The following is a 26,755-nucleotide window of genomic DNA, read 5'->3' on the forward strand; positions in this document are numbered from 1 at the left end:
AAGTGTTTATCTCTTTGGAATGAGAGAGGATGAGAGGTGACTTAATAGAAGTGTGTAACATTATCAGGGGCATAAATTTGGGTTGACAACCAACACCAGAGAGGCAAAGGCCAATGCCAGAGGACATCCATTTAAGTGAGTGGGGTGAAAGATTAGAGGAAATGCCAGACTAATTTTTTTATGTATACACAGAGAGTGGTGGATGCTTGAAATGTATTGCTGTGGGTATGGTGGAGATTAGTACAATTGGAGCATTTAAAAGACTCTTCAATAGTCACACGGATGCCCGAAAAGTGGAGGCTGATGAACTATGAGGTTGGGAAGGGTTAAATTGATGTGGAGTAGTTTTATGTAGGTCATCGTTCAGGAATCATGGCATTTTGTTTTGGCTTTCTACGCAATCTTAATCTTTCAAACGCTTCACCAGCCAATATTTCCAAGGTGGTGTGCTGCTATGTGTTGCAAGGTTGATATCCAGAGCCTCCTGAGCAAACGGAGCTAAAAAAAAAAGTGAGGGCTTGCCAGATAGTCATTGAACTGTTAAAGTGGTGGCTTCACCTCGATCTTGGCCAATCTATTTGGTTTCGACGCTGGATGGTTTGTGAGGCAGGCAGAGGAATCGCACATTGCCCGACAGCTGATGAGGAATGCTCACTCTTCAAATGATCCGAGCAATTATTTATAATGAGGGAAAGTGGCTGCCGCTGTTGAAACTAATAATCTGACCAGTAATTTTTCAAAGAAGCAGCACTTGCAGGGTCAAAGAAAATGAGATGCCCGATGGTGCTGTCCAACATTTCATTAAACATCTCGTTAAAATAAATAATATTTAGGATTGTGCCATTTTAGCTGAGAGATATGTGAATCATGCCAAACTTCTCGGTGCTTGTCCACATTTTATTGTTGAGAACGAAGCACAGGTGTGGCGGGACATTGCTTTTTTAATTACCCCTCCCGATGGCTCAGTGGGTTATTTTTGCTCTGCGCTTCTCTTTCAGCTGAGTGTGGAGGTCACATTAAGAGCGCAACAGCTGGGAGGATCCTATCTCCTGGGTACCCAGCCCCATACGACCACAATGTACACTGCACTTGGATTATTGCCGCCGACCAAGGGAAAACAGTCAGGTGAGTCATCAGCCTGCCCAGTACTCAACGTCACGCTGTACAGAGACACACACTCGGTTCAAAACAAGATTCATTTTGCCATGACTTCACAGGAATAGATCTCGGGTAAATAACAGAGTGGTCTGATCCATTACTGGTTGCCATTGAAATGCGATGAAGAGTGAAGGGGGGAAATAATAGCTAACCAGTCAAGTCGTTAAATGCAGGCAGCCCTTGGGTTATTTCAGGCCAATTCCATGGTCAGTCAGAAATGTCCATTTTCTGTGGCTCCCCATTTCTCTTCACTCCTCATTCACCTCTTACAATCCTTTCATTTAATTACATATTCACCCTGACAATATCCATATTTAAACTACGAAATACATACTGTAGCCAGTCATTTATGAGACCATGTGTTACAAGCCCAAAGGACCTCAAAGCCCAGCAGCAATAGATATTCACCACAATAAGTAGTTACTTAAACAAAAGTTGATTTTAATTATCTTTAAACATGAAAACAGAATCAAACTTTAACTTATCACTATTAACTTAACTAACCCAACTTAACCCCCTTCTAATTCTAAGCGCACGTGTATCATATGTGTGTGTAAATTTAAGAAAATTTCTTTGGTTTACAGTTCATTCTTACTTCTCATTCTTCCAAGTCACTGGTTGCAGGCAATTCTTATACTGTGCACAGAATTTAACATTTATAAAGTTCACCAGGCTTTGGTGTTCAAAAGGTAAATGTTTACTGCTCAGGAAGGTTCTTGTAGATTTGCAGAGAGAGTGATGTGTAGTTCCAGGGTTTCCACAACTGAGGTACCACCATTAGTCACCTCAATGTCTTGCTGATGAAACTTGCCCCATCAGGGTTCTCCAGATGATAACTTCTTTCTTTCAGGCTATTACAGAGTTCCTTTCTGTTCCACTTATTGCAAGAGAAACATCAGAAAGATAGCACTTCCAGCCATCCGTCGCTCTGGAGCTTCTGTTTCAGTTCTAACAAGCTTCTCCTGGCTGACACTCTTCAGTCTCTCCCTCTCTCTGAGATTCCAACTGCCAGCCACATGTCCTTCTCTCACTTCCAAAACCCTCTCCTTCTCCAGCAAACAATAGAGGTCAGTCTTCTACTTCATCTGTTGTTTTAGGTAAACAAACCTCTCAATGACCTCTGAGTGAGCACGTTGCAGAGAAGTCAAAAGCCTTGCAAAAAGGTCAAACACAGACAACCTGACTCTTCCAGGACAGTAGCCCATTCATTTCATGACATCATTTCAATTAGCACCTACTTGTGAAATGTGCATAACATTCTCCATAGTTCCATAGTAAAGACACTGAATATGAATTCTTCAGTATTTCAAATAGGATCTGTTTGAAGTGTGTATGTATGTAACCTATTCTAATTTCACCAATTTATCTCCCAAAACATCTCCAAATATTCCATCACACATGAAACGTTTGATCATTAATCTTGATGGAGAATTTGCGTGGTTGGAATTCTGTGTCTCCCATAATCCAGGGAGCCCTTGTAATCTAATATCAAGAGTTAAATTTAGACCTTTTCCAGCATTCGCGAGATGTCGAAGAATTTTAATGCTGGTGAAATGTTTTGAGGCATTTTGTCACATGGAAAGTATGATTTTTGCCATCTCCCCCCAACAAAATGAAGCCAGATGTCCAATAATTCCAGCAATGACATGGTCTCACCCTGGGAATCTTGCAGATCAGAGACCAGTTCACAAATCTGGAGCTTCCAACAACATTGCACATCACAAATGCTACATAATGGATCAGCACGTCAAGATAATATATCCTTAAGGTCATTTCTTCCCCTACAACTGACCATGTTCTAACACAGAGATGCAGAACTCCAATGACTTTCTGCTTGAAACCAAAATGCATTGCACAGTTAGAGACCTCAAATGACTCACCATGGGTGAGGTCCAAAACCAGAGTCTGGAAACAGAAGGGCAGCGGAATATCTTTTTACATTGTGTATTCTCTCTCTCTTTATTCCACGTTTGTGGAGTGTTGGATCATTATGTACTAGTTAACCTACTCACGTTCAGCAAATTAATGCTTCCTCAACTGGCAGGTCATCTGGGATTAGGATCATTGCTATTCAAGGGCATCGAAGTCCAAAGGGAATAAAAAAGACACAATGCTTTTGATGTTCAGTTTAAGACTTGCTTTTGATTTCTTTGTGTGACTAAGACTTCAATTCTTTTGAAGTCAGACACAATCTGTGTGGGACATGGCTCTCATTCTCCTAAGCTGAAAAGCCAAGCTCGGTACTTTCTTGACATCATGTTAGTTTTCCAGCTGATTGCTTCAATTGTCCAATGGCAGATTTCCGAATCAAGCTGCAGAAATGCCCCAGGGTGCTGATAAAAGGGAGGGGGCCGCATGCAAATCAGCACGCCACGTCTGTAAATGAACCCCCCACCCATGGAAAGGCACCCAATGGCAGCAACAAAATCAAGGCGTAACAAATAAAGAAGTAAGACTATTAACATTTCCCAATAGCAACTAGAAGATGGAGGAACAGGGTTGTGGACAGATTATGCAAAGTTGCAAAACAACATGGGTGGTCGCAGTGTGAGGCATTAATTTCCCTATTATTTACGAGGACATTCTGTGCCAGTGGTTTTGAGGGGGTGGATTTGTTGAGTGCGTCCAGGAGTATTTTGTGAACTAGCATGTCGTCAGCCCTGTAAATAGGATGGAGACTATACTTCCTACAGCTATCTCCTGGAGTACCTCTAATATGTCATTCCTGAGCATTGGGCCAGATTGAAGGCCAGGTGACATTCTTTTGACGTGGATTTGGTCTTCCCTTTCAGATGATATAACAAATTTCTCGACTGCATTATTATTGGAAAATTTGGAGACATCTTGTGAAGGTATGCATACCTATAGTCAGCCAGAACAACACTAACGGGTCATCTGTGCTCAGTTCACACCACGTTAAGAGTATAAATAAATACCGATGTGAGGTATTTTCCCCATTGCGGGTATGAGCCTCCAAGTACAATCAGAGTTGACTGATTATTCTCCATTCGTACTGAGTCAGATACTGGTCTTCCTCTGTGCGATCCATTAATTTATATGACCAGAATAGTTGACACAAAGTAGCTGAAACAAAGGATGTAGGAAAACAGTCAGGTGTCATGAGTTTAGCTTGAATTCAAGACTTGGTCAACAGTATTGTCCTTTTTTAAAAATTCTTTTTATTGATGTTTACACGATGCACAATTGAACAGTACAATTGTAGCGCGACTGAGAGCACTCCAGACCAGAGAGAGTTCAACACGCTTTTATTCAGTAAGAATAACACACAATAGTCTTTGGACTGAACTGGGGTTTTGACAGGGATCCAGAGTTTATATGGGGGTTCAGTTGGGGGAGGAGCCAGTCCTTAGGACATCACATCAGTAGTGAATTCTCAGTTCACTACATTCACCCCTTCCTTTAGAATGAAGCCTGCAGGTGAGGTAGAGAACATAATATAATCATAGAAAAACATTTTTCAATATTTACAATTTCAACCTGTCAGAAGGTTTGGAGATGTGAGCAGAGCGCCTTTGTGCAGGCAGGCTCTGGACTTCCTGATCCTACTGTAGTTCCGGGACTTCGGGGCGTGTGTGATCTGGCTCTGGTTGAAAGGTGGCTGGAACTACTTCCTGAGTCGTCTCATCTGAGCTCCTTGGTGTTTCCTAGGGAACCCTGGGTAGGTCCTGGCTCCTTTGAGGTGATGGACCCTCAGTTTCGGTGGGTGTCAGCTCCCTGATCATCCTCCCAGACATCTGGGTGTGCCATGTAGGCATAAGTGGGGTTGGCATGGAGTAAGAACACTCTCTCGATCAGGGGAGTCAGTTTTTCTCCATCTCACATACTTTTGAAGCAGCACTGGTCCTGGTGCTGTAAGCAAAGTTGGGAGGGTGGTTCCTGATGTTGACTTTCTCTCGAAAGACAACATCAGCTCGTGAGGAGTTGCACTGTTCACAGTGCAGAGTAGCGACCTAATGGAGTGGAGCGCAATGGGTAGGACGTCAAGCCAGCATGAGTCTGGAAGTCCTTAAGACCAGAGATCCAATTTTATGGCCTTCCAAACTGTAATGTTCTCCTTCTCAACCTGTCCATTCCCCTGTGGGTTGTAGCTGATTGTCCTGCTGGATGTGAGGCCCCTTACCAGCAGGTACTGATGCAACTCCTCGTTCATAAACGATGACCCCTGGTCACTATGGATATCGCCGGGATACATGAACAGGGTGAAAATGGAGTCGAGGGCCCGAATAGTGGACAGCGTGGATGTGACCAGTCAGGGCATAGTGAACGGGAAACAAGAGTACTGATCAATAACTGTGAGGAAGTACATGTTCCCACTCATGGAGGGCAAGGGTCCCTTGAAATGAAAACGGAGTCGTTCAAAAGGCCAGGATGCCTTGACCAGGTGCACTTTGCTGGGGCTTGCACTCCACGCAGACCTGGCAGGACCTGGTCATTTCCCTGATATCCTCAATTGAGTAGGGTAAGTTCCATGCTTTGACAAAGTGAGCATTTGCATGATGCCTGGATGGCAGAGATCATTGTGCAGTGACTGCGACTGGCCGGTGTGTGCAGAGGCACAGCTTCCTCTGGACAGGGCACCTGGAAGCTCATTGAGGGAACCAGGTCAATAGACAATATCATAGTTGTAGGTGGAGAGTTTGATTCTCCACCGAGCGATTTTATAATTTTTAATTTTACCCCGTTTTGTATTGTTGAACGTGAATGTCACCGATCGCTGGTCAGTGAGGAGTCAAATTTTCTGCCCACCAGGTAGTGCTTCCAGTACCTGATGGCCTCCACAATGGCTTGAGCCTCTTTCTCCACTGATGGGTTCCAAAGCTCGTGGCCTTGTAGGGTCCTGGAAAGGAAAGGCAACCGGCCTACCCGCCTGATTAAGGGTCGCAGCCAGGGCTACATCTGAAGCATCACTTTCCACCTGGAAAGGTACATTCTCATCCACCACATACATGGTGGCCTTCACAATGTGGCTTCTGATGGAGTTTAATGCAGTTTGAGCTTCAGCTGTCAGTGGGAAGGAGGTGGTTTTTAAGAGGGAATGACCCTTGTTTGAATAAAGAGGTGCTCACTGGGCATAATATGAGAAGAAGCCCAGGCTATCGTAGTCCTCGGGATTGGGAGCTCCAACAGGGGGTGCATCCTCCTGAGGTCAGGACCAATGATGCCATTCTCCCCCACACAGCCCAATATGGCTAGGCGTTTAGCCCTGAACGCACACTTACTGTTGTTGTAAGTGAGGTTCTGGGCCTCAGCTACGGGGAGGAAGTTCTGGAGGTTGGCTTGATGGTCCTTCAGAGAGTGACTACAAACAGTAATGTTTTTTTTTTTTTTTTTTTTTTTTTTTTTTTTTTAATTTTTTATTTTTCACACCATAAATCACAATAGCCATGATATACACTTTTTCTTTTCCACACATTTACAGTGACTTTTTCTCCCTCCCCCCTCCCTCCTCCCAAGCCACCCCCCCATCCCCCCCCCCTCTCATCCATTTTAGTTATACAATCTAGGTTGCATTAATTCAGTTAGACAATGTTGTCAATGTTGATGAGGTAGGGGAAGGTAGCCTTCAACTTAAAGTCATCCACCATTCAGTCAATTTGTCTCTGGAAGATTGAGACCCCATTTGTGATACCAAATGGAACCCTTCGGAACTGATAGAGTCTCTCATTAGCCTCAAAAGCGGTGTTAGAATGGTCCTCAGAATGGATTGGCAACTGGTGGTAAGCAGCTTTAAGGACGATGGTTGAATAAACCTTATACTGTGAATTTCGTTCACCATGTCCGAAGTATGAGGGAGGGGGTAAACGTCCAGGAGTGTAAAACGATTAGCCTGGACTTTTCTTCCCCTTATACAACAACTACCTGTGCTCACCCTGGGCTGGTCCTGGACTCGATAATGTTCTCATCAAGCAGTCACTGTGTCTCAGCCTTCATGAATGCCCGGTCTCTGCGCTGTAGCACCTGCTTTTTGTAGCAGTTGGTCTGTAATCGGCTCTCAGATTGGGGAACAGAGGTGGATCTGTATTCAGCGTGGAGAGACAGCAAATGGCATCAGAATTTTGAGACCTTCCATTCCGAACTGTAATGGGGGGGAGAGGACCAGAATACTCCAAGGTCATGTCTTTAAAGTGACTCGAGATGTCAAGACCCAGCACGACCAGGGCACATAAATTCTTAAGTAGATACATTCCGAACTTACAGAATTCCCCCTCCTGTAAAGATAAATGAACCATACAATGTTCTTGAATATTTACAAATGGGACACTAAAAAATATGATAATTAGAAGGATACACTTTAAGATTAAGTTTTTGGACTTCCTTTGCGTCTATGAAGCTCTCAGTTGAGCCAGAATTAAATAAGCATTTCAGTTTATGCCCGTTTATGACCTTTGTCATGGAATTGTTCAGTTGGTCTGGTATCTCCTGGTCCAACATCATCACTTCCAGGACTCTGGAGATGCAGTCGCTCCCCTCGCTGGGATCGTTTCCCCCCCCACCCCGCACATTGTTGGGCAGGCAAGATGGCAGGGTGTGGTGAACTGAGGTTCAGTGGTGGTGTGTTATACTAATGGTTGGCTCCACTCCCATCTATACATATATAACCCTGGTTTCCTGCCTAAACCGTGAACCCTCCTGAAGACCACTGTAAGACCCTACCCTCAGTTTATTACCTTCTAAGCATTTGTTCTCCCTCCAGTCGTGAAAGCTTTTATTCATGGTACAATTTTATTAGCTTATTCCCTAACGATGGAAGTGCTACTCAAGCCAGGGATGCTGCCGATAGACCTTCTGAGCCCCAATGTGGCTGAGGAGTTCACGTACTGGCTAGACTGCTTCCAGGCCTACCTGAACATGACCAGATGTCTTCCACACCAATGAACTCAGGAGGTCTGCACTCATTTTGAGGGTAGGAACAAAAGGGTATGCATTAATCAGGGACTGCACTACATATGATGCTGCCATAAAGGCTTTGAAGGCTCAGTACCTGAAGTCGCAAAACAACGTCCTAGTGACTCGCTCTTTGTCGCCAAAGACCAGGAGAGACCATTGATGGTTACCTGCTGGAACTGTGGACGCTTGCCAAGAAGTGCAGATATGAATTGGCTACGGGCTGTGTTCATGGGGAAGAACAGATCCAGGACACTAGTCACAGGGTCCGCTCAAGGTACATGAGGCAGCGACTGGTTGAGTTGGTTAAGAAGGACCTGGCTAGCCACGTTGAACTGGCCAAATCACTGGAACAGGCCAAGCTCGAGAACAATGACCTCAAAGCCAGTGAGCCCGCTCATCCAGGTGACCCCTTCCAAGGACTGGCTGCTCCCACTACCCCAGTCCTAACCACTGCTGCTTCCCGTGATAGGGAGTGCTTTTTCGATGACAAGAGCCAGCATCGCGGATCTTGTTGCTCGGCTAAAGACTCAGTGTGTTCCAACTGTAGCAAGAAAGAACATTTGGCAAAGGTTTGCCACGTGAGGGAAAGCTGGGGAAGTCCACTGCCTGCACCGCTCCTGCATCTGATTCCAGCCCCAAGCCATCTGCCGTGAATTCGCCTGAAGCCACTTGCTGCGCTATATGCCAACGGTGGGTGGCTGAAATAAAATGGCATGAAAAGGCTTGGCATCCATCTTGGCACAACTCAAATTCAAACTCAGCGCCTTGATCGTCAGAGGAGGAAGGAGGGCGGCCATTTTGCGGTGCTACGAGGTCGACGACATCTTACCCATGGGCAACCCAGGATGGTCGGGACCACTCGAGAGAGGAGCATGGAGTCTTCAGAGTCTCAGCCTCAATGGTTCTAGATCAGGACAAACCTCACCAGCTCAGCAAATCCATAATGATTATTCAGGTAAACGGACTCTCCACTAAATGCCTCATCAACACAGGCTCTACTGAAACCTTCATAGACTCACAGACTGTGCAAGAACACAACCTAAAGATGCATCCTTCCAATTATCGTCTATTCCTAGCATCTGATTCACATGGTACAGAACATTTGTCATTTGAAGGGGGGAGTTCTGTAAATTTTGGTTGTATATTCTTGATGAATTGTGTACTCCGGTGCTATTGGGTCTGGACTTCCTGTGTCACCTTAAAAGTATGACCTTAGAGTATTCTGATTCCATCAACCATAACGTTTTGGAATGGAGGGCCTCTAAACATCAGAACCCACATGCAGCCACTCCACACTGAATATCGACCCCCAACCACTCTACCCAAATCTGTCCCCAGACTACAAACCTTTTGCCACCTAGAGCAGGAGGTTCAGCACAGCAGATTGAGATTTTATAAAGTCTGAGATACAATGTCTGCTCGATGAAGGTATCATCGAACTAGAACCAGCCTGTGGAGAGCGTAAGTGGTGGTGGTAAAAGGGTAAAACATGTCCAGGCTAGTATTTGACTATGGTACACACTCATGGACATTTAACCCCTCCCTCGAATTTTGAAAATGGTGAATGATATTGTGCAGTATCTGTTACGAAAGCCGCCATGCAGCAGTGGACGAGAATGTTCCTTTCCAGGTGGAAAGCAACACTTCGGACGTGGCCCTGGCTGCTACCCTCAACCAGGCGGGCAGGCCGGTTGCATTTTTATCTCAGACATTTCAAAACATCTCTGAAACCCCACTGTGGAAAAGGAGGCTCAAGCCATTGTAGATGCCGTGAGGCACTGGAGACACTGGAAGGAAATTTACACTCCTCACTGAACAGCACTCAGTCGCATTCATGTTTAATAATGTAGAGGGGAAAAATCAAGAATGACAGAATTGCTCGGTGGAGGTTCGAACTCTCCACCTACAATTATGACGTTGTCTATCGATTAGGAACCCTTAATGACCATCCAGATGCCTTATCCAGAGGAAGCTGTCAACTGTGGGCTCCATATAATTGGCTCTACCATGCAGGGGGTTACCTGCATGGTTCATTTTGTCAAGCCGTGCAATCTGTCCTATCCATGGAAGATGTCAGGGAAATTATCAAGTCGTGCCAAGTCTGCGCAGAGTGCAAGCCGCACTTCTACCGTCCCCACATAGGCACACCTGATTAAGTCATCCAGGCCCTTGGAACAGCTCAGTGTCAATTTTAAGGGACCTCTCCCCTCCACTCTCTATCATTGATGAGTACTCCCACTTCCTGTTCGCCATCCCATGTCCATGCACATGTCAGTCATAAAGGCTCCAGATTCCATTTTCTCCCTGTTCGGGTATCCCAGCTATATACATAGCGGCCAGGGCTCATCTTTTATGAGCTAAGAACTACACCAGTACCTGCTGGTAAGGGGCATTGCATCCAGCAAGATGCAATCCCTGGTGGAATGGCCAGGTTGTAAAGGAGAACGCCACAGTCTGGCAGACTGTCAAACTGGCCTTGAAGTCAAGATGCCTTCCAGACTCATGCTGGCAGTAAGTTCTTCCTATGGTGCTCCATTCCATCTGGTCATTACTATGTACCGCAACCAACGCTACTCCTCACAACCAAATATTCACTTTCGAAAGGAGGTCAGCATGGGGAACTACACTCCCAAACTGGATCACCACTCCTGGTCCAGTCCTTCTCAGGAAGCACGTGAGGAGGAGCAAGACCGACCCCCTGGTGGAAAAGGTGAAACTGCTCCACGCCAATCCCACGTCCACCTATGTGGAGTACCCGGATGGCAGGGAAGATACCGTCTCCATCAGGGACCTGGCATCTGCTGGAACAGAGAGTCCATCACCTGAAGTGCCCTACAAGCAGCAGTACTCATTCTTGCCACCCCCTTTCAGGGCCTCGGGGGATCTGGTTCAGGAGAAAGTGCATCCCCCTCCACTGCTGAGCCCAAGATCCTTCCCGCCTCTCCTCCTTCACAAGAAGACCAGGAGACCAAAGGAGCCCAAGGCCCTCCCGTGCACTCCACCAGGATCTCCAGACCCCCAGATCACTTAAATTTGTAAATAACTGTATATTTTTCAATTTTTTTTCTGAACCCATGTTCTCTGTCTTCATCCACAGACCCTAAATTCTGCAGGAAGGGGCAAATACAGTAAACTGAGATTCACTGGTGGTGTGTTATACTGATGGCTGGCTCCGCCCCCATCTACCCATGCATTTCCTGCCTAAACCCTAAGCCCTTCTGAAGACCACTATAAGACCCTACCCTCAGTTATAAACTCTTTCCAGTTATTAGAGTTTTTATTCACACTACACAGGGGCCACGAGGTGCAGCAAAATGGCTGCCCTTCTTTTCCCTCTTCTGTTGGTGCTGATTTTCAAAACCGACAAGATGGCGGAGACCACGCAGTGTGACAATATGGCCGCTCCCCCCCCCCCTTGTCTAATGAGGACGGCGCCAGTTTTGAAACTCAGCAAGATGGTCGCTGGGGTTTCCCGTGCCACTGCCCTCGCCACGCGGCCCCACAGGAAAGCCATGGTGCACAACACTGGCATTGGGTGGTCATGGGATTGGGCTTTGGAGACGCCTCGGTCAGCCCAGTGGGGGTGGTGGACGTGTTGTACCTTTCAGCGCTTGCCCTCACTCTGCAGACCTTCACCCAGTACCCCTTCTTATCACACCTGGAGCAGACGGAGCCTTTAGCAGGACATTGTCTTCTTGGGTGCTGCTGCTGAATTCAGAAGAAGCATCTCTTGGTGCCAGAGGCCGCAGCCGTCAGGGCTGATGCCGCGAGTGGTGCTGCTCCAGGAACCAGATTGTTCTGGAGGGTGCTGCTGCCACCTTTCAGGTTGTCAGCTCCCAGGTGGGCCTTCTCCAGTGACTTGGCCAGCAACACGTTGCCAGACAGCACCGTGCTGCCTTGCTCCAGCAACCGCTGCCTGATGTACTTGGACCACACGCCACCGACAAAAACATGCCGGATCTACTCGTCTTTCTACTCTTAGGCCGTGCCGTCCTCGTACCTGCAGTTCCTTGGAAGCCCTTGTAGGATGAGTACAAAATCTTCAATGGACTCACCAGGCTGCTTCTTCCATTGTGAGAGCTGTTGTCTCGCTGGGACAAAATTTTGGGGTCTCACGTAACAGTCCTTCAGGCTTTCAGCAGGCAATTCGTAAGTCGTGCAGTCCCTGACAATCCGGAATCTTTTAGGTTCGATGCATGAGAGGAGTGCCAACCTCTTGAGTTCATCCGTGGAGTAAACCATTTGCGTGGCTGACAGGTACATTTGGAAGCACTCCAGCCAGGACGTGAATTCCTCTGGGGCAGAGGGTCGATTAGGAGCATCGCTGGCCTCAACAGAGTTTCCATCCTCTTTACTGAATAAAATTGTAGCGCAACTGAGAGCACTCCAGACCAGAGAGAGTACAACATGCTTTTATTCAGTAAGAATAACACACAATAGTCTTTGGACTGAACTGGGGTTTTGGCGGGGATCCAGGGTTTATATCGGGATATGCGGGTGCGGAGTTGGGGGAGGAGCCATTCTTTAGGACATCACATCAGTAGTGAATTCCCAGTTCACTGAAACAGTTATATATCGTAAAATCCAAGAAAAATAAACCAAAATTAGCCTTATAATTGCGAATCACAATCACGAAGCAAAAGCTGATATGTAGAAATCACATGACAACAGCCTGGAGATGGACAGCACAGCACCAAAGCTTCAGAACAATTCGAATTCTTTAGGTTATGATCATAGTCTAGAAATGGACCCCATGCCTTTTGGGTTAATATTTGACTCCTTAATGGAATATCTTTTTTTCTAAACTTAAACAAGGACATAATATCACTCAACCATTGTGCAGGGTCAGCGCTAATGGGGGGGCGACAGCAGGCATTGACTCCCCCCCCCCGCAAGTGAAGTGTCGTACCTTCCCCCCATATGGTCACAGCCATTGCTCGCCAGACCCACCCCCACCCCCTCCAGTGTCACTGGTGTCTGGCTTGACGCAAACTAGTGACTCTTCAGCCACCCCAGGCCACGTCACTAGATGTGTCAACCTTCACTAGTGGCTAATGACGCTTGATGCCATTAAAAGCAGCGCTCTTGGCACTTACAGCTGAGGGCTGGATGATGATAACAATATGCCCCCCTTTCTGAGCACGTTTATAAGCTTTGCCATGCTCCCCTCTAACATTTGTTCTGGTGCCGACTCTACTATTGTGCATGTGTAGATAGAGTATTGTCTTTCCATTTAATCAAAATTGCACGTCTGAGTATCAACGATGTAAAAGATAAAATTTGGTTTTGAGTTGGAGTCAGTAAAACATCATCACCTTGTAATGATCCGAATAGAGTAGTTAAAGGGCAAGGTTCTCATAGAGTTCTAAACAGTATTATCTCCTCTGCATGCGGTTAGTGCTCACTTCGTCCACTCCAGGTCTGAGGACAAAAATGCTCTCTCTGTAAGTGCTTTCCATCAAATGAGACAAATTCAGCTCACATGCCCTGTCCATTGTCATTGTATATCTTCCCACAGCACCATATTGAAGGAGAGCAGGGAGGTTATGGTTTTGTCCATTGTATATCTTCCCACAGCACCATATTGAAGGAGAGCAGGGAAGTTATGGTTTTGTCCTGGTCAATAGTTCTCCCCCAGCCCACATCTTTAAAGCAGAACATCCGGCCGTTATCTCTGTCCTGTTCATGGGATGTTGCTATGTGCAAATTACTTGCCCTCTCTCTTCCAATAGTTTCTGCATTTTGGAAGTTCTTGTCCAACTTCACAGAGCTTTCAGACTTCCTGGCGCTGCAGAAGCAGCGTCTTGCAGTTGATTTGAAAAGAAGTGGCCGACTGAAGGTTAAATGGAACAGAGACAGTCAAGTCCTTCAAAGGGCAACTTTAATACTTTAATGCTATTCCATCTTCAAATTGACCTCTACTGGCTGAGAACCATTTGGCCATCCTTGACTGTCCAGTTAACCTTGTGCCTCATCCAATATCAGGAGCTGTAATTGCATCACCAATTTAAGGTGATAGTCAAGATTTTGCACAAAATGATTTACTCTTGTGGATCGATATTCAACAAGCAGAGTGCATTAAGACCTGACATTATCAATCTCAATGCACCTGCCTTCTGACAAAGTAGGTCAGGAGGCTTTAATGTTTGTATGGAGCTTTTTAGATCAAAAGCACTATGGTAATATTCCAAATAAAATGGTATCTCCTCCTTTGTCCTGGCAATGTTTCTGAACCATCACCCAGATGCTGTCAAAGGCAATGTTAATGTGGAAACATTTCTGTGAAATCACTTTTGTTGTGAACTGTTATGAGTTTAACCAACCTCACCAACAAAGAGCTGATCAGGAATCACTGGTGAAGTCGAGAAGCACAGATTCTGATTGTATACAATTGGACAGGAAACTATTTTACCTTGAACATTTCTACTTTAAATGGTAATAATCAAATTTAAAAATCAGGGAAGGTCTCAGATAGATTTGCTCTTCATCACCCATTATGAAGAGATATGCAACTGATGTGAAAAGATTTATGAACATGGGAGTGTTTAATGTAGAGAAGTTAAATGGAGGTTTGATAAAAGAGAATGCTTCAAATCTCAAGGAGCTGCTCCCATTGGTGGAGAGGTCATGGACAAGAGGTCATGACAAAAAAAAAAGGGGGAAGCAAATAAGGTTGCAGGATTGGAACCTGGAATGGTTTGGAGGCAGTTCTGTTGCATCCTTCTGGAGGGAGTACAAAAAATTTATCGAGTGCAGAAAATTTTGGAGAAAGGGCTTTGGGTTTGGAACTGCAGACTTTCGTGGATAGAGAGCCTCGGTGAAGGCAGTGGGTCGAATGGCCTCCCCTCTATCAAACAAAAGTCACAATACCACCCCCACAGGCAAATATATGATTTTGTTAACGGGTTGTTCCTGATGGTTACTTAGAGCTAGTTGATACTCAATCGAACCAAGCGTGATTTTGGCACAGAATCACCTCCGACTCCTTCAGAAGCCAGGACTGATGAACTTGAAAGAAACTGGTCTAATGAAAAGGGGACCAGTCAGAAAGTAGAGATTTTACAAAGCAACCCAAAGCTATAACTTGAACAGTGCGTCATTACTATCTCAGCGATGGAGGGAACAGCAACTGAACAGGATCGATGCAGATTGATGCTGTTCATTAGGAGAAGGAAACAGCACCCTCAGGGAAGTGATTGTTCCAGCACATTGTTAAATTGGGTATAACAATAAAAGAGCTAAAAATATCATGAGGAAGTGAGCAGAATGTTGAAAAATAAAATATGCTCTAGATTTAAATGTAGCGTTAATAATGGAATTTAAAAATTAATTTGAACATAGAACATTCTAGCACAGTACAGGCTCAGCGGCTCACAGTGTTAGGTCAATCACAATCAACCTCCACTCAACAGTCTAAACCTTTCCTATCTCACACCCAAACCCCTCTATTTTTCTTGCATTTGCCTGTCTGCCCAAGAATCTTTCAAATGGCCCTATTGTAACAGCCTCCATCACCACCTCCAGCAAGGCATTCCAGACACCCAATTCTTTCAGTGTCTAAAAAAAACCTTCCCTTGACATCTCCCCTGAACTTTTGTCAGCCCACATTAAACAGATATCCTCTAGTATTTTCTGTTGGAGTCCACTGGCTGTCCACCCTATCTATGCCTTGTATGTCTTGTAGACCTCGATTAAGTCACCACTCATCCTCCTTTGCCCCAAAGAGAAAGGTTTATTAACCTTTCCCCATAAGACACATTCTCAAATGTGGGCAACATCCTGATAAATCTCTGCACCCTCTCCAAAGCTGCAAAATTCTTCCTGTAATTGGCTCGTTAGAATAAATCTGAGAACATGCATACACTCTGTTCTTGCTGCTGCCATCAGGAAAGAGGTCTACTGTGACAGAGTATATGGAGGTGTTTGGGAGATAAATTGTTAGAGCAGGTCAGTTTAAAACACATAATTTTTGCAGGAGGTTTGCAGAGTGCTCACAGACTCATGATGGACTGTTTGCAAAAGGCAACAATGTAGCAACACACAGCAGCAGCTTTGTCTGGAAAACAGGTTGCTCTCTGGAAGAGCCTGTGATCTTTGCAGACAGAGACAGATCAGCTTTGCTATCAGAATGGGAGGGAGTGAGAGAGAGGAGAGACACATACTTCAGTTCTGACGGCCTGGTCAAAGGAGAGGATTGGCTGTCTGGTGTTTCCCTTGGAATAGGTGAAACAGACAGGAACTCTGTGGTGACCTGAAAGAAAGAGGTTATCATCTGGAGAACCCTGAAAGGGGGCAAGTTTCATCAGCGAGACACTAGAATGGCTGATTAAAAAGGAATCAGTTGTGGATGTCCTGGAATGAGAAAACTCTCTCTCTGAAAACCAACAAGAACCCCGCTGAGTGGTAACCATTTACCTGTAAGCACCAAAGCCTGATGAACTTTATTAACGCTAACTTCTGTGCACAGAACAAGAATTGCCTGAAACCAGTGAGATTGGACTTTGAACCAAAGAACTTTTCTAAACTTACACACATATTACGCACATGTGCAGTTAGAATTAGAGGGGGATTTAAGTGAGTTAATAGAGATAAGTTAAAGTTTGAATCTGTTTTCATGTTCAAAGTTAATTAAAGACAACTTTTGTTTAAGTCACCCTTTGTCATGGTGCTGGGTTTTGGGGTCCTCTGGACTTGTAACAGTAGGTGCCCCAAGACTCACACCCCCAGGTTCAGGAACAGCTGCTACCCCTCCACCATCAGACTCCTCAACACCAAACTCAATGAGAACTCTTACTTGTGCACTTTATTGATTTTCTTTGCTCTCCCTGTTTGTTTTCATGCGGTTATCTGCTGATGGTTTCTTTTGATTGTTTACATGTTCACGCTGTGCGCGGTTAATTTTTCCACTACCAGCTGTAATTCTGCTGCACCCACGGGAAAAATGAATCTCAGAGCTGTACGTGATGACATGTATGTGGCAATAAATCTGAAATCTGAAGTTCTTGGGTTCTCATAATTATTGATCTCTATTTTGCAGCCTTCATTTTATTGTCTTCGACACTGAGGCATCACACGACATCCTAAAGGTATGGGATGGGCCAGTGGAAAGTGAAATTCTGCTGAAGGAATGGAGCAGCTCCTCCCTGCCTGAGGACATCCACAGCACATTCAATTCCATCACACTCCAGTTTGACAGTGACTTCTTCATCAGCAAGACTGGCTTCTCGATTCAATTCTCAAGTAGGTGGTAGTTCATCTGTCTCCTCATCCCTCAACGTGCACATTGTTCGACAAATGTTCCTAGGTCATGTCAACAGAGTCCAAAAGCAGAAATCAAAAGTGTTAATTGGTATGATATTTTGAGTACCTCCCAAACACAAATGAGCTATTGTTTATTTGAAGGAGACCAGAACACAAGCGCTGGCCAATTTTGCAGGTAATGGGGCCATGTGCAATATGCTGGAGAACCTCAGCATGGCCTCATGTACTACCTCCTGCAAACTCAAGGAGCATCGTACATTCTAGCTCTGAAATCTCCAACCAGTCAACATTAACGTCAGCTTCTCCAATTTCCATTAGCCCCTGCCCTCCCCTTGCATCTCTCTCTTATCCTTCTGACTCCTTTTCTCCAGTTCCCCATCCTCCTCCTGTCAAAGCCTCCCACCTGTTTCCACCTATTACAATTTACCTGCCCTTTCTTTGCTCCTTCCTCCTATCCTCTCCTTTTCTCCCACCCCCAACCGTTTTATTCTACGAAAGGCCCAGGTCTGAAACGTTGGTTGCCAATGGATGCTGCCGCCTCCAGCACACTTGACCATTGCAGCAGACCAGCCCGGAGCCTGCTGCAGAAATATTCTGTTCCCTTTCGAGCATTGAATTCGTAAGGGGGCTTTACAACTGAGCAAAATGACAAGAACTTTGAACGGGTGAAGATTCACCATATATAGAAACCTAGAAACATAGAAGATAGGAGCAGGAGTAGGTCATTCGGCCCTTCGAGCCTGCTCCGCCATTCAACGAGATCATGGTTGATCTTAAAGTTCAGTACCCTGTCCCCGCCTTCTCTCCGTAACCTTTAATACTATACTGAAGAAATATATCTAATTCCCTCTTAAATATATTTAATGACTCTACTGCCCTCTGTGGCAATGAATTCCACAGATTCACCACCCTCTGGGTAAAGAAATTCCTCCTCATCTCGGTCCTAAATGGTTTGCCTATTATCCTCAAACCATGGCCCCGGGTTCTGGATTTTCCCATCCTTGGAAACATCCCATCTGCATCCATTCTGTCCAGTCCTGCCAGAATTTTATAGGTCTCTATGAGATCCCCTCTCAATCTTCTAAACTCCAGCGAGTACAATCCCAATTTGTGCAATCTTTCCTCATAAGTCATTCCTGCCATTCCAGGTATCAGCCTGGTGAATCGCCTCTGCACTCCCTCCATTGCAAGAATATCCTTCCTTAGATAAGGTGACCAAAACTGCACACATCTTATCTGAATGAATCTTCAATGAATGCCAACATTAGGATGTCAAACCATGAGATGTGAAGCTTGGCATACTTTTAAAAAAGTTATATAAATAAGAATGCAGAAACAATGTCCACCTTATCGGTCGGTGGAAAAGCTGAATGTTATATTTAAGATTTCACCGGAGAAAATAATTGGATTTTCTAGCAAACAGAGGCATGGCAAGCTTTTCAGTTCCGCTCAATGCTCCCAGAGCCATGTGGAAGGTCATTTGGACAAGTGTATGTTATAGGAAAGTGAGAGAGTTTAAAATCTGGATTTTGGACATTGAGCAGCAGGGAATCTAAGGCAAAATATTAATTGAGGGCCCAATTAGATTAGACACGTACCAATACTGTATCACTGAGTGATCGAGTTAAACAACATGGAAAGAGGCTCTTCAGCCCAACATCTCCATGCTGACCAGAGTGACAACCTACACTGGTCCCACTTGCCCATTTTAACCCATATCCCTCTCACCATTCCTTTCTATAGATCTGTTTGAACGTTTTTCAAGTATTGAAACCATACCCATCTCTACCACATCCTCCAATAGCTTGTTCAATGTACCCACTACCCTCTGTGTGGAAAAAATGTGTCCATTTAAATCTGTCATCTCTCACCTAAAATCAATGCCCTCTACTTTTAGATTTCCCTAGCCTGGGAAAAAAGCCTGTCACCTCACCTGTGCCCCTTATGGTGTAATATACCTCTGTCAGGTCACCACTCAACCTCCTGTGTTCCAGGGAAAATAGTCGTGCCCTGCCCAATCTCTCCATGTGATTTGAGCCCTCGGGCCTTTGGAATCTTTTCTGCACCCTTCTCATCTTGTAGGATCCTTCCTGTAGGCGGAACACAGAACTGTAAAGACTTCTCTGGTTTCTGCTAGCCTACTCTCTTTCACCGCCCCCCCCCCCTTCCTTCCCCCCATCAGCTCTCCACCTCCTTCCCTCTCTATTCACCAAGCTATCCCTCCTGCCCCTGCTCGCTGCTGTGCCCTCCCTCCCTTCTCCACCTGTTACCTTCTGCCTTTGCGTCCATTCTCCTCCCCCCCCCCCCACACCTCTGACATTTTTTCCATACCTCAATGAAGGGCACAAGCCCGAAATATCAGTTGTGTATTTTTATAAAGGACACTGCTTGACCTGCTGAGTTTCACCAACTTTTTCTTTTTTACTTCTGCACTCTCATGTTTTACTCCTTCCTTTAATAAGCTTGGAGGTGTGTGGACGGGTGGGAGGGGGGGGTGGGTTGATGGGATCTGGGCCTCATGAGTGCAAGTGGATCTAAAGCAAAAGGCCACATTATTTGGCCCAGATAAGCTGGGCCTGTTCCCATGCTTCAATATACTGTGATTCATTTTGATCTTTCATACATCTGTCGAGTGATCCCACGAGCTGGAGGTAAAGATCCTAAAGCCCCATTCTCATTTCTCACTGACGTTTCAGATTGTGACTTGAAAAGTAGCAAACCTTTGAAGTGAAAGACAAAAATATGATTGTATTTTGAATCTAAGAGAATTTGCTGTGAGAGTCAACCCTATCATTTCTTTGGAGTATTGCATTCGCTCCATGATTCTCATTCAAGATCAGGCCATGAGTTTTGAAATATTTCCCAAGACATCTGTAGCAAAAAATTGATCAATTTCAATATTGGAACAACATTTAGAGATACACATGAATCACAAAGCTTTGCAGCTTTGTGGGCCAAATGCAAGTAAAAGGAGAATGACTCAGGTGTACAGCATGGCCAGCATGGTGAGATGGGCCAAAGGGCCCATTTCTGTTCTGTATAACTCCATAACTCTGCCGCCTTGTCCCACAAGCAGCGATGAAGTAAGGAATGGCTTTCAATGTTCCCTTGTGGTGCTGTTTATTGAGTCAGGGACCAGCAGAATTACAAGGTGTTTTCACACCGCAGGCGAGCGGTGACCCTACATTATCCCGGTGAAATTCCCAGGAATCCAGACCTCCCAGGCCTTTCACATTACGGTCCAAATTCCTGGGAATTTTCCCTCCCCAACAGTTTAGGGAGGTCCTGCTCCCAAACGATAACATGTTACAAACTCACAGGAGTAAGTTCACCCCCTGCCTGTCACCCGCCCGCCCTCCAGCATGATGTACTGCGGCACAATGCGGGATGAATGGCTGACTTTGTTTCCCATAATCCCTCACGTAGCAGGTACTGCTCTTTGAAATCCTGCTGCGTAAGGGATTATGGTTAAGGATGGCGGCCATTCATCCCGCATTGTACTGCTGTCATGACATGCCAAAGCATATTGTCAGGCGGTATGAATCTTTTCATTTTAATCGCCTGCTCTGGCGTCATGAGGCTATCCCCTGTTCGGCCATTTGCCTTTTCACACCGCAGGGAGAGGCCGGTCCAGGAAAATTTCCTATTTAAAATTCCCGGGCCAACCTTTTCATTCACACTGTAGGTTCACGGGAGGGTTCGCGGGAAAATTTCCCAGGAATCTCCAATTTACACTGCGGGGTGAAAAATGCCTATTGATGCCTGGCTTTAAACCATGCTGCAGAGCCTTTTTTTAAATTCCGACTGAACATCAGGTGGGACTTCAGGTTAATAGCTCATCTGAACGACAGCAATAATGCAGGAAAGATTCAGCTGAGATTAGGTGGTCAAATGAGAACATTGTCCACATTCTCCTCACTGATCTCGGGGTGGCACGAAGAGCAATTGCAATGTTTAACCTAAGAGGTGAACTAAATCAAAGCAAGCCAAGATAAAACCAATGACTCTATGGTCTTACATCTTGATATAGTCTCAAAAATGAGTTTTTTCTCACAATTGAATTGAGAAATTGAATTTATTAGGGTTCCCAATTTCATACCAGAGCTTCTATTACTGCTTATTCCAACAGAAATAAATTGCATTGACATGACTCTTTTAATGTCAGAAAAAAATTCCCAAGGCACTGAATTTGATTGGTATTTGACAAAATTTGATACAGAACCACATAGATATTGGAACAGATGACTCATATTTGGTCATGACTTAAAAGAGGATCAGGGATTAGAGAGAGCATTCCTGAGGTCAGAGCAGAGGCAGCTGGAGGTAAGGCCGACATGGTGGCATAGTGGTTAGCGTCACGCTATAACAGGATCAGTAACCTGAGTTCAAATCTGCCACTGTCGCTAAGGAGGTTGTACTTTCTCCCATGATCTGAGTGGGTTTCCATTGGATGCTCCAGTTTCGTCCCATGTTCCAAAGAGACATGCTGTTTGTAGGTTAATTGGTCACATGGGTGTATTCCGGCAGCACAAAGGGCCTGTTATTGCGCTGTATTATCAGAATGAAAAGTACATATATTGAAGCAATTAAAAGTGGTGACGTGGCTAGAATCCAGAATCAAGAAGCAGAGGGCAAGGTTGCAGAGAGAGTGAGAGAGAGAGAGAGAGAGAGAGAGAGAGAGAGAGAGGAGCCAAAGTCCATGGACGAATTTGAAAATAAAGAAGACAATTTGAACATAGTGAGCTAAGTATTCTACACTGAGCTACTATAGATGTCAACGTACACGCCATGGAATCCCTGTACACGACAAGTTGATGTACACGTTGTGGAGACTAGTGCATGCTGGGCTTATATACATCACTGGTTCTGTCACATGGACAGGAAGTGACGTCATCAGCGATTTCCTCAGCCCAGATTAAAAAGCTATGTTGGATCTGTTTCGTGCGTTTTCCACAGCACATCCGCCATTTTGGGAGCCAGTTCGCTTCCTGATAAGTTGATCGCCATATGACCCCCACCCACCCAGAACTGGCAATCCTGCTGCGGACCCCCAAAGTCTGTATATTTTTTTGTTTGAGCGGCCTTCCTCTCCACCGAGGTGCCTGATCTGTCCAAATCCAGGTGGGCAAATTTGCAGCTGTCAATTGCAAAAGCTTCCTCTTTACCTCCAATGTCCAAAATGTACAGCAAACTATTTTATCTTAGTACCTGGAAGGATCCCTTATGTGGATGCTGGAATGGTGCTCAGTGTGCTCCTTTCTGTACAAAAACGTTCTTGGAGTCCTGCAAGTTCTGGAGTACATAGGACTTGGCCTGACCGTGTTGAGATGTCAGTATGGGTGCTAAAGAACTGAGCTTCTCGCAGAGCTTGCTTAGGATCACTGCAGGCGTCTCCTCCCATCCTCGTAAGTCTGAAACAAATTCGCCTGGAACCATCAGGGCCATGCAGATGAGACAACTATATCTTCCTTAGGAGCTGTTCATCAACCCAGTTAGTTCCCTGCGGATGTGCCAAAAGGGCACATTTCTGCTAGTTCATTAGATTGTGGGTGGTACACAGTTGTGTGCTGCAACTTGTTTCCAAGCAGGGTGACCATTGCTGATCATAGGCTTGACCCTGTCAGATGTAGTGCTGGCAGATCAAAACATGCTATCCAGGTGGAAATGATGGCCCTAGTGCAGGTGTCGGCAGTCATGTGTGCCTGTGAAACTGCCTCTGGCCACCGCATGACCCGATCCACTATAGTGAAAAGAAAACGGGAACCACGTGACATTAGCAGAGGGCCTACAATGTCCACATCCATGATCAAACGTCTGATACTTCGGCTCAAAATATTGTAATGGGGCTTTTGTGTGTTGCTGGACTTTGGACGTCTGGCAACGAGTGCATGTCTTCACCCAATTGCTGACTAGTTTTCGAAGGCCATGCCACACAAATCTGTTGGCTATTATCAAGACAGTAGATCTGATTGATGGATATGCCAACCCGTGTAGCGCGTCAAATACCTGCTGCCTCCAGACTACTGGAACGATTGGGTGAGGACGACCTATAGATATGACACACAGGAGCTTGAGCATCCCCGGGCCAACCGGAATTTCTTCCAGCTGCAGGTTTAAGTCTCCTGCTCCGTAACATGGAATTTCTTTGTCTCCCTGTTGTGCTTTCACGAGTGTAACATAGTCTACCCCTTGGGCTAAGGTCTGCACAGATTGTATGGCCAGGCAAGACAGTGAATCTGCCACTACGTTGGCCTTTCCTGAGATGTGTTCGATGGCCATTGTGAACTCAGAAATGTATGATAAATGTCTCTATTGACGAGCCGACCATGGACCTTAGTGTAGGCAAATGTAAGTGGCTTGTGGTCCATAAAAGCTGTGAAATGCCTGACTTTCAGAAAATATCTCTGGTTTCTACCATTAGCAGTGCTTTTGATTGAGAATTGTTGGCAATCAAAAGCACTGTACTTGAATTCTGGTGGGCACTTGCTAAAGAAAACCAATGGTCTCCAATGCCCATTGATATACTGTTCAATCCACCTCCTACTGCTGTATTGGATACATCTACCGTCGGGGCTATCGGGACTTTCGTTCTTGGTTGACCAACAATGCAGCATTAGCCAGCATTTCCTTGCCAACAATTCTTCATCCCAAGTGACATCCCTTGTCTTGCCTGACACCAGGGTGAAAAGGGGGCACATGATGTGAACTGCTAATGGTAGAAACCAGAGATAAAAGTTCACCATTCCAATGAACTCCTGGAGGCCTTTAACTGTTGCTGGATTTAGTGAATGCCCGATTGCCTCGACCTTTGCCGGTAGTGGCTTTGCTCCATGTTTATCAATTCTATGGCCCAGAAACTCGATTATCGCCAACCCAAATTGACACTTGGCCAGGTTGATGGTCGGCTCAAACTCATTCAAACGAGTGAAAAGCTTGCACAGGTGTCTCAGATGTTTCTGATGACTGTAGCTAGTGATAAGTATGTCATCTGGGTACATGATGGTAAAGTCAAGATCATGTCCCACTCTGTCCATTAAATGTTGGAATGTCTGCGTGGCATTCTCAAGCCCAAAAGGCATCCTCCTGAATTCAAAAAGACCAAAGAGTGTAATAATAGACATTTTTGGAATTTCATCCGAGTGGACTGGGATCTGATGATGCCCCCAGACCAGGACCAGTTTGGAAACGATGCGGGCTCCCTGCAGGATGGACACGAAGTCCTGTAAATGCAGTACCGGGTAGCGGTCCGGAGTGGTAACCTCGTTCAACCTGCAGTAATCACCGCAGGGTCTCCATCTGCCTGCGGCCTTGGGTGCCATGTCGAATGGGGATGCCCAGCAGTCATCAGACTGTTGTACAAAACCCATGTCTTCCATCCTTTCACACTCCTCTTTGGCCAGATAAAAAAATGTTGGGAGCCTGCAAGCTTGGGTATGCAGCGGTGGCCCTCCGATTGCTATGTGGTGCTGCACCCCATGTTTTGGCATCGCCGAGGTGAATTGTGACGCAATTATTGCAGGGAATTCCACCAACAATCTGGCAAATTCATTCTCCTAAAGAGTGACGGAGTCTAAATGCGGGACTGACAAGTTGGCCTCACCAAGGGCAAAGGTCTGGAAGGTGTAGGTATGAATGAGCCTTCGTCCCTCTAGATCAACCAGCAGGCCATGTGCTTTGAGAACATCAGCTCCCAATAGCAATTGCGCGACTATGGCCAATGTGAATGTCCATGTGAACTTAGTATCGCCAAACTGAAGCGGGATCCTACCCATGCCAAATGTCTGGATAGTACTGCAGTTTGAGGCTCTCAATGATGGCCCGGGTTTTCTGTTGCATGTCACGCCCTGAAGGGGGAAACATGCTGATCTCAGCCCCTGTATCCACCAAGAAACACCAGTCCGTCTCTCCCAGCCAATAGCAACAGAAGGCCCTGGCATTTTCCCTGAAATGCACAGGGAAGTCGGCAGCAGAAAGCTTCTGCGCCCCATCACTGATGGTAGAAGCACCAATGGGTGCTATCTTCCCGTTGTCTCCTGGCCGAATAGTGTCTCTTTTGAGTTGCATGGTCCTGCTGCTGTGAGCAAGATCTGGTGACCTGGCTAAGGATGCCACATTTTCTTGCTTAGCCTGCCGTAGAATGTCAACACGGGCCGTGACTCTCCGAGGGTCACTGAAATCCTCATTGGCCAGCAGGATGTGGATATCTTCTGGCATCTGCTCCAAGAAAGCCTGCTTGAACATGAGGCAGGGCTTTGTCCTTTGTTAGTGCCAGTGTTTCATTTATGAGCGCGGAAAGGGTCCTGTCTCCAAAGCCAACCAAGTGAAGTAAATGGATCGCTCGCTCATGTCAAGAGAGGCCAAAGGTATGGATGAGCAGACCCTTGAGTGCCATCTACTTGCCCTCCACCAGGGGCTGCTGCAGAAATCGGAAACTCAGCATCCCATCACTTGGTCCAGGGCTCTTACTACATAGCAGTGTCATATCACATGTTATCTCCCCCAAATAGAATTGGGGTTCTGCATGGTCAAACCATGCACGTGGTTGTGAAGTCCAAAATGTTTGGCAATTTCAGAACCACGGCATGCATTTAAGAAAAAAGTTTCCAAGTTGGGGTCTAAATATCATTTGGACCTTTGGGGGTCACCAGTGTATTCTATATTGAGTTACTATAGATGTTGGTGTACACATTGTGGAATCACAGTACACGTTATTGACTTTATTCTACTCTGTGGAGTCTAGTCCAAGACTGACACCTCCAGGCTTACATACATCGATGCTTCTGTCACATGGACAGAAAATGAAATCATCAGTGATGTAATCAGCTCAGATTAAAAACCTGCGTTGGATGCAGGTCAATTTCCCACATATTCCACAGCACGTCCGCCATTTTGGTAGCTGGTTCGATTGCTGGTAAGTGGGTTGCCACAATAGGTCCCTCAATAAGGTTGGCGCCAATGCTGAGCCACATTTAAATGAGTTGTGATCAACATTCATATTATAACCATCTTACAACATAAGATAATTTTTAAAATAGTGCATGAAAAGTAAGGCAGCATCTGTGGTTCATTGATTATTCAGGAATCTATGGCAGTGGGGAAAAAGCTGTCTTTGTGCCGCTGAGGGCTCGTCTTTAGGCTCCTGTACCTTTTCCCCGATGGTAGCAGAGTGAAGAGGGCATGGCCTGGGTGGTGGGGGTCTTTGAGGGTAGAGGCTGCTTTTCTAAGATACCGCCTCATGTAGATGCCCTCGATGGGGTGAAGTCTGGTGCCTGTGATGTCACAGGCCATTAACAACCCTCTGGAGTTTACTCTTGTCCTGAGAGTTGGTGCCTCCGTACCAGGCAGTGATGCAACCAGCCAGAATAGTACACCTGTTGAAGTTTACAAGAAGAAAGACTTGTACTTCTGCTGAAGCTGTCGATTTATA

At 45.7% G+C, this 26,755-nt stretch overlaps 1 protein-coding gene across 1 annotated transcript in view; it reads left to right on the forward strand.

Annotated features, from left to right (window-relative positions):
* Positions 1–26,755, forward strand: part of LOC138736174 (CUB and sushi domain-containing protein 1-like) — a 2,349,200-nt gene that overhangs the window by 1,694,959 nt on the left and 627,486 nt on the right. Inside the window, exons 26-27 of the mRNA XM_069885244.1 lie at positions 999–1,125; positions 17,105–17,307. Of these exons, the coding sequence (XP_069741345.1) occupies positions 999–1,125; positions 17,105–17,307 (330 nt within the window). The remainder of the gene's footprint in view (positions 1–998; positions 1,126–17,104; positions 17,308–26,755) is intronic.

The sequence above is a fragment of the Narcine bancroftii genome, chromosome 6 (assembly GCF_036971445.1).
Source record: "Narcine bancroftii isolate sNarBan1 chromosome 6, sNarBan1.hap1, whole genome shotgun sequence".
NCBI lineage: Eukaryota > Metazoa > Chordata > Chondrichthyes > Torpediniformes > Narcinidae > Narcine > Narcine bancroftii.